This window comes from Myotis davidii, unplaced genomic scaffold (genome assembly GCF_000327345.1).
Source record: "Myotis davidii unplaced genomic scaffold, ASM32734v1 scaffold17, whole genome shotgun sequence".
Lineage (NCBI taxonomy): Eukaryota > Metazoa > Chordata > Mammalia > Chiroptera > Vespertilionidae > Myotis > Myotis davidii.
In genome coordinates, this window is record NW_006288624.1 from 3,181,651 (window position 1) to 3,190,593 (window position 8,943).

At 41.1% G+C, this 8,943-nt stretch overlaps 1 protein-coding gene across 2 annotated transcripts in view; it reads right to left on the minus strand.

Annotated features, from left to right (window-relative positions):
• Positions 1-8,943, minus strand: part of EXD2 (exonuclease 3'-5' domain containing 2) — a 79,742-nt gene that overhangs the window by 37,043 nt on the left and 33,756 nt on the right. For both annotated transcript variants that reach the window (XM_015562039.1, XM_006760761.2), the window contains exon 2: positions 5,145-5,572. In XM_015562039.1, coding sequence (XP_015417525.1) covers positions 5,145-5,525 — 381 coding nt within the window. In that variant the 5' untranslated portion in view covers positions 5,526-5,572. The remainder of the gene's footprint in view (positions 1-5,144; positions 5,573-8,943) is intronic.

Genomic DNA, 8,943 nt, shown 5'->3' on the forward strand with positions numbered 1-8,943 from the left:
GGTGGTCCTAGTCATTGAAACTAAATATACAGCCCTAACCGGTTTGGCTCAGTGGATAGAGCATCGGCCTGCGGACTCAAGGGTCCCAGGTTCGATTCCGGTCAAGGACATGTACTTTGATTGCGGGTACATCCCCAGTAGGGAGTGTGCAGGAGGCAGCTGATTGATGTTTCTAACTCTCTATCCCTCTCCCTTCCTCTCTGTAAAAAATCAATAAAATATATCTTTTAAAAAAAATAATAAAGTAAAATGGAAAAAAATAAAAAATAAAAAATAAATAAACCCAGCCCTAGCTGGTTTGGCTCAGTGGATAAAGTGTTGGCCTGTGGACTCAAGGGTTCTACGCTTGATTCCGGTCAAGGGCTCATGCCCCGGTTGTGGGCTTGATCCCCAGTAGGGGATGGACAGGCAAGAGACAGCCAATTGATGTTGATGCACTGATGTTTCTATCTCCCTCTCCTGCATCTCTAAAATAAATAAAAACATATTTAAATAAATATGTGATATATGTGTCATACACACACACACACACACACACACACACACACATATCTATACAATGGAATGTACTCAGTAATAAAAAAGAATGAAATCTTGCCATTTGTGACAACATGGGATGGACCTAGAGCAGTGGTTCTCAACCTGTGGGTCGCGACCCCTTTGGAGTCGAATGACTCTTTCACAGGGGTCACCTAAGATCATTGGAAAACACATATATAATTACATATTGTTTTTGTGATTAATCACTATGCTTTAATTATGTTCAATTTGTAACAATGAAATTGGGGGTCACCACAACAGGAGGAACTGTATTAAAGGGTCGCAGGATTAGGTAGGTTGAGAACCAATGACCTAGAGAATATTATGCCAAGTAAAATAAAGTCAGTCAGAGAAAGACAAATATTGTATGATTTCACCTCATGTGGAATTTAAACAAAAAACAAACAAAACAAAAAACAGCCTCGCAGATTCAGTGAACAAACTGATAGTTGCCTGAGGCAAGAAGGGGTGGGAGGATGGATGAAAAAGGTGAAGGAAAATAAGGGCACAAAATTCCAGTTATACATTAAATAAGCTACAGAGATGTGGTGTACAGCACAGAGAATATAGCCGATAATACCATAACTTTGCATGATGACACGGTAAGGTATATAAGTACTGAAGCACTGTTGTACACATAAAACTAATATAACATTGTATGCCAACTATACTTTAATTAAAAAAAAATTAAATAATCAGTTCTCCTAAACATTAGATAACATCACTTAGAAAAATAATGTAGAGGACATACTAGTAAATTAGTGGTCCATGGACCCAACTGCTGATACACAGACATGTTTCATTTTTTTGTCTCCACGTTTAAAAACTTGTGCCAGAAGTTAAAATTAGTAGAGTTCACATTTAAAAAAATCTATATTCCAAGTTTTTCTTTAAAGAACTGAATGATCTGGCAACACTTGGCTTAAACAGTATAGCAGCTTTCCCATGTCTCTGAATCCCAGGCTGGAAATTCAGAAAGAAAACACCTAGTCTCATCATAATGAATTTTTAGAACCACAAACTCAAAGAGAAGACCTTAAAAGGAGCTACAAAAAATTAGATTACCTATAAAGAATCAACATGTAGACTAGCAGTGATTTTCAATAGCAACAATAGAAGCCAGAATATAATGAAAAACTATGTTAAAAATGATGATAAACTGCCAAACTAAAATTTTAGATCCAGTGAAAATATCTTCAAGATCAAGAGCAAAATAAAGACATTTTCAAAACAATGTTTATTATCAATGAGACCTCAAAAAATGAACTTCTAAAGTATGACCTTAAAGAAAACGACCCTAAAAAAAAGGTCTGGGGTATAAAGACAAACTAGGCCCTGGCTGACTTAGAGCATTGTTGTGATACACCAAGGTTGTGGGTTTGATTCCCGGTAAGGGCACATACAAGAATCAACCAGTGAATGCCTAAATAAGTGGAACAACAAATCGATGTTTCTTTCTCCCCTCTCCTCTTCTCTCTCTCTCTCTCTCTCTCTCTCTCTTTCTCTCTCCTCTTTAAATCTCTCTCAAAATCAATAATTTTTTTAAAAAGACAAACTAAAACTAAAAAAAGGTAAATTCTTTGGTAAGTCTAAACTACTGACTGTAAAACAAGAGCAAAAATAGTAACTAAACAAACGCACCAAAGTAAATGAAAGAGAAAGGGCAACAGAAATGGAAGCAAGGTGAACAAGGATGGATGGCTATTTCATAAAGTTTTTCAGTGGCAGCAATCAGAGAAATGGAATCACCTCAAGGGAGAGGTGGCATCGAGCGTAAATTAATACATATCAAGAGCCAAAATGAAGTGAGTTTTGTATTATTTGCCACTTGAACTTTTCCATGCCTCTGCTGTAATTAAACCCTATTATTATTATTATTATTTAAATATATTTTATTGATTTTTTACAGAGAGGAAGGGAGAGGGACAGAGAGTTAGAAACATCGATGAGAGAGAAACATCGAGGAGCTGCCTCCTGCATCCCCCCCGACTGGGGATGTGCTCAAAACCAAGGTAAATGCCCCTGACTGGAATCAAATCTGGGACCCTTCAGTCCGCAGGCCGACGCTCTCTCCACTGAGCCAAACCGGTTAGGGCAAACCCTATTATTATTAAGTCAATGACTGTTAGTAACTATTCACTTCAGAATACCCGGTTGTTGCTATGCTTATACTTCATTTAGTTAGAATAATCAAGGTAATTTGACAAATGTGAATTTTCCTAATCTACTAAAGCTCACTGTTTACTAATGTTTTCTTCTACTGTTGGTGTAAATATTTCTAAAAGGATATCATTTCTTATATAAAACTAGAGGCCCGGTGCACAAAAATTTGTGCAATCGGGCCGGGGGGGTCCCTCAGCCCAGCCTGTGCCCTCTCACAGTCTGGAACCCCTCGGGGGATGTCCACCTGACAGCTGGCAATCAGACATCCCTCTGACAGCCCGGGAGCCCTCGGGGTATGTCCACTTGCTGGCAGGGAGCAGGCCTAAGTTGCAGTTGCACATCCTTAGTATTGCTGAGGAGGGAGGAGAGGCTCCCACCACCACCACTGTGCTGGCAACCATCAGCCTGGCTTGTGGCTGAGGAGAGCTCCCCCTGTGGGAGCGCACTGACCACCAGGGGGGAGCTCCTGCAGTGAGCATCTGCCCCCTGGTGGTCAGTGTGTGTCATAGTGACGAGTCATTCCCAGTTGTTCTGCTGTTAGAGCAGCACCTCCTTGAGCGGAGGACAGGGCGGGCTGGAAGCAGGTATCTGGGATTTATTTATCTTCTATAATTGAAACTTTGTAGCCTTGAGCAGACCCCGGGGCCACCACAGCAGGTGGGAAGCTTGGCTTCCTCCATTGCCGGGGGCAACCCAAACCTCCTGCTCACTCCAGCTCCGTGGCTGTCACCATCTTAGTTGGGTTAATTTGCATACTCACTCCTGATTGGCTGGTGGGTGTAGCAGAGTGGCGGCGTGATGGTTAATTTGCATTTTCTCTTTTATTAGTGTAGATAAAAGTGCCTAATTCTGTCTTTCTTTTATTTATTGATGTTTTTAGAGAGAGAGAAACATCAATTTGTTGTTCCACTTATTTATGCATTCATTGGTTGATTCTTGTATGTGCCCTGACCAGGGAATCAAACTTGCAACCTTGGTGTATCGGGATAATGCTCTTACCAACCCAGCTATCCAGCAGGGTCTCCAATTCCTTCTTGATGGCCCAAGGTCATTTGTATAAATTACTACTGTTGATGATAAAAGAAATACCCTCAGTAGCTAAGGTGTAGGACGTGTGACTACTAAAATATCCCCACACTGTCAGGTGTTCTCTTTTTGGTCATCATTGTATTGACATCTAGTAAGCACTCCTATCAACCTTGATCTGATTTTGTGGCAACTATTCTGCTTAAAGCTTCTTTTGATTACATTTTCTGGTTCCTGGCTATATTCTAGATATCCAGAAAACAAATATCAGAGATTCTTGGTAAGGTATAACATTGAATTAGTAAGATGATACTTCTGAGTAATTTATATTTTTGTAATATCTTCCGTTTCAAGATTAAAGTTCACTCTGTGGCCGAACCGGTTTGGTTCAGTGGATAGAGCGTCGGCCTGCAGACTTAAGGGTCCCAGGTTCGATTCCGGTCAGGGGCATGTACCTTGGTTGCGGGCACATCCCCACTGGGGGGCGTGCAGGAGGTAGCTGGTCGATCTCTCTCATCGATGTTTCTAGCTCTCTATCCCTCTCCCTTCTTCTCTGTAAAAAATCAATAAAATATATATATATTTTAAAATAAATAAATAAAGTTCACTCTGTGAATCAGAATCACAGAAGAGTAGGTGTGCCATATTATCATCATCACAACCATGCAACAACTCCCCCAAAGTTAACAGCCATTAGAAAAAGTAACCAGATGGTGAAGAAAGCCCTTGGCCTCCAATGCTAGTTACCAGTTTTGTGGCCTTTGGTAAGTAACTAATCCTTTTTATGCCCCGATTTCCTATCTGTAAAAGTGAGGATAGTTATAGCATCTCCCTACATAGAATTATTAAGAGAATAAAATTAAACTAAATGAAATGATCAAACAAAAAGATATAGTACCTGGCTTAGAATAAACAATATTTCAAACTATCTTTTAAAATTCTGACTTGTATAATAATTCCCATTTAACAGACTTCCTTAATGAACTTCTCCATGGCATCCTTATAAAAATACTATCAAAAATATTAATAGTAGCTAGTATTTAATGATCACTTATTATATGTTAAAATTGTGCTAAAGGCTTTATAGAGGCTATCTGAACCTTTAGAAATTCCCTGTGAGGTAGATACCATTAAATTCCTATTACAAAAAAGTACACTGGGGCTTAAACTTACTTAAGTAGCATGTCCAAGTTCACAGAACAGTAAGTGGTGAACATGGAACTCATATGGATCTGCTTGGCTTCAGAATCTATGATTATGAGCATTCCCTTATCCTGAGAAGCAACTTCTGTTAAAGTCTACTTACCAGCAAGTTGAGAACAAGCTAATCTTTAATCTTATCCTTTACCTGATGACTCAAGACCTCTAGTTGGAAAAGCAGACATGATTTGTCTTATTTTTGCTTTTTAACTTACCCACTCACAGTCGATTCCAAGTACTGGAATATCTTCTAACCCACTCCTAAGCAAGGGTTCAACTTGATCCCACTCTGCCTCCTGAGACACAGTGACCACCTTTGCTTCCAGGATCCTCTCCTCCCATGAGGCTCTGGGGGCACTGGAAGGCAACTGGTCCACTTCTGGAGGGGGCAACTCGCTCCTGCTTGGAGCTTGCTGCTGCTGCTGCTGTTGCTGCTGCTGCTGGTGTTGCTGCAGCTGGTGCTGCTGCTGCTGCCGCCACCAGGCTCCACGGCTGCTCCTACTCCTCCGGCGCTGGATGCCTTTCCACAGGACAAATGCCCCCACTGCCGCACCAAGAAGAGTAGTCACTGTCAAAGCCACCAAGTGTCTAGACATCTTCAACTTTGCTACTGTTTAGGAAAGCATATCACTAATCCCACAATCTGCAAAACAAATGGTAACAATAATTTTACACACAGAGTTTAAGCCTATATGGAAAGACGTTTCCACTAAAGCTTGGGGGTTGTTCCACTTACAATCCATGTGCCCACAAATTAAAAAATTGTTACAAATTTTGATATGAAACAGTTGTATTTTAATCTTTTCACTTTTTTACATTCTCTACTTCATCTCTATCTCCATTCTCTCCTAAGAAAACCCTCCTGCCCTCTACCAGTTTCCCAGGGCTCTCTTAAGCATATAAAATCATATATATTAAAACAGAATAAGCTAGCCCAGCCAGCATGGCTCAGTGGTTGATTCCCGGTCAGGGCACAAGCCTGGGTTGCAGGCTCAATCTCCAGTATGGGTCATGCAGGAGGCTTCTGATCAATGATTCTTTCTCATCATTGATGTTTCTATCTCTCTCTTCCTCTCTCAAATCAATAAAAATATATTTTAAAAAATAAAACAGAATTAAGCTATATGCTGGCTTTCACTTACTGATATGTTATTGAATAAATTTTTGCTAATGGACCTTCTTCAAGGTGTTTGCACTTTAAACCTTCAATCTCTAACAAGAATTGAGTGGAAATTTCTGCTTCAATAAAAATCTAATCATTAGCAAGTTGGTGGGAAGATTTTTTTACTTTTCTGCAAGGTGTAGGTAGTGGGAGAATGAAGCAAACGGGCTTGAGAAAACATGGATCTTCTTGCACCAGAAATCTCAGTAGTTCTCCATAGAAACAGACTCGGATATTGAGGGTAAGCTAGGGCAGTACAAAGGAACGAGGGGCCTCCAAAAGGAATAGGACAGAACCTTGAGAGAGTTCCAAGATGCTCAGGAGGAGGTTGCATATTGAAATGTCCACAGGGTCAAGACAGGAGAATATACATAAGTAAAGCAAGCCAAGTGAAAGAAAATGGACACAGACACCCTGTTAAATAGTCACCTACTGCATAACAACATTTTGGTCAATGATGAACTGTACATACAACGGTGGTCCCTCCTATACTAATAAAAGCGTAATATGCTAATTAGACTGGACATCCTTCCGGGCAAAGCCAAGGTGGCAGGGGCCGAGGTATAGGCAGTTAGGGGTGATCAGGCTGGCAGAGGAACAGTTAGGGGGCGATCAGGTTGGCAAGCAGAGGCAGTTGGGGCAATGAGGCAGGCAGGCAGGCAAGCGGTTAGGAGCCAGTGGTCCTGGATTGCGAGAGGGACATCCCGCGAGAGGTCCCAGATTGGAGAGGGTACAGGTCGGGCTGAGGGACCCCCCGCCCTGCAGGAATTTCGTGCACCGGGCCTCTAATAAAATTATAATTTAAAATTCCTATTGTCGGTGGATAGGAATGAAGAGAGCCTTTAGATAGTTCTATATTAGAAAATACAATAAGTATAAATAAAATAAAATAAAATTCCTATTGTCTAGTGCAGTAGTCAGCAAAACTGTGGCTTGCGAGCCACATGCGGCTCTTTGACCCCTTGAGTGTGGCTCTTCCACAAAATACCTCGTGCGGGCGCACACATACAGTGAGATTGAAACTTTGTGGCCCATGCACAGAAGTCGGTATTTTGTGGAAGAGCCACATTCAAGGGGCCAAAGAGCCGCATGTGGCTCACGAGCCGCAGTTTGCCGACTACTGGTCTAGTGACATTGTTGCTGTCATAATGTCATAGCACAATGCATGGCTCACGTGTTGTGGTGACACTGGTGTAAACAAACCTGCTGCACTGCCAGTTGTAGAAAAGTACAGCACATACAATCACGTACAGTACATAATACTTGATAACAAAGGACTATGCTACTGGTTTTTGTATTTACTACATAATACATTTTGTTGCTATTTTAGACTATTCTCTACTTATTAAAAAAAGTTTGCTATAAAACAGTGTGTCGTTATGCCAGTAGCAGCCTTATACATCTCGTGTTTACTCTGTCTCTCAATGGCCATCATTTCGTCTTGTGCTTGATTTAATCTAGTGTTGTTTTGTACAGTAACATACTGTACAGATTTGTAATCTATGAATAATAGACTCTACCATATAGCATAGGTATGTAATAGGCTATACCAGTGGTTGGCAAACTCATTAGTCAACAGAGCCAAATATCAACACTACAACGATTGAAATTTCTTTTGAGAGCCAAAATTTTTAAACTTAAACTATATAGGTAGGTACATTGTTATTAACTTAATTAGGGTACTCCTAAGGCTTAGGAAGAGCCACACTCAAGGAGCCAAAGAGCCGCATGGGGATCGCGAGCCACAGTTTGCTGACCACAGCTATCATTCCTTATTCAATAGGGAATGGTAGCCAGAAAATACAAAATACACATGTAAAAGATTGATATACAGTGGGGCCTTGACTTACGAGTTTAATTTGTTCCATGACAGAGCTCGTAACTCGAATTACTCGTATGTCAAATCTTAAAGGTGACGAGTGATACACGTGATGCTGGGCTGATGTTGTGGTGTTCACTGTGACGTTCGCTGCGCCAACTAGCGGTGGGGTATCTGAAGCTGGCTCATAACCCGAATTTTAGCTCGCAACTCAAAGCAAAAAATCGGCCAAAAGACGGCTTGTATCTCGAAAAACTCATTAGTCGGGACACTCGTAAGTCAAGGCCCCACTGTATTTAAACATAAAATTTAAAGCTTTGGTTCAACAAAGATGCCACATGGCTAAAGACAAGCAACAACTTTTCTTTTTTAAAATAAGTTTCTTTTTTAAATATGTTTTTATTTAGCTCTAGCTGGTTTGGTTCAGTGGATAGAGTGTCGGCCTGCAGATGGATTGGCTGCCTCTTGCACGCCCACTACTGGGGATTGAGCCCAGAATCCCAGCATGTGCCCTGACCAGGAATTGAACCAGCAACGTCCTGGTGCATGGGATGACCTCAATCAATTGAGCCACATGGGCTGGGCAAGACAAACAACTTTAAGAAGCACTACGTTGGGGCCGAAACCGGTTTGGCTCAGTGGATAGAGCGTCAGCCTGCGGACTGAAAGGTCCCAGGTTCGATTCCGGTCAAGGGCATGTACCTGGGTTGCGGGCACATCCCCAGTAGGAGATGTGCAGGAGGCAGCTGATCGATGTTTCTCTCTCATCAATGTTTCTAACTCTCTATCTCTCTCCCTTCCTCTCTGTAAAAAATCAATAAGATATATTAAAAAAAAAAAAAAGAAGCACTACATTGGAGATGAATATTTAAAACATATATAAATGACAAAAAGATGACTATCCAGAATACATAAAAACATTACTATCCTATCTAATAATAGACAAACATGGTAATTAACCGTACCTCCAACACGCTGCCCATTGGCTAATCAGGGTGATATGCAAATTAACTGCCAGCCAAGATGGCGGCTG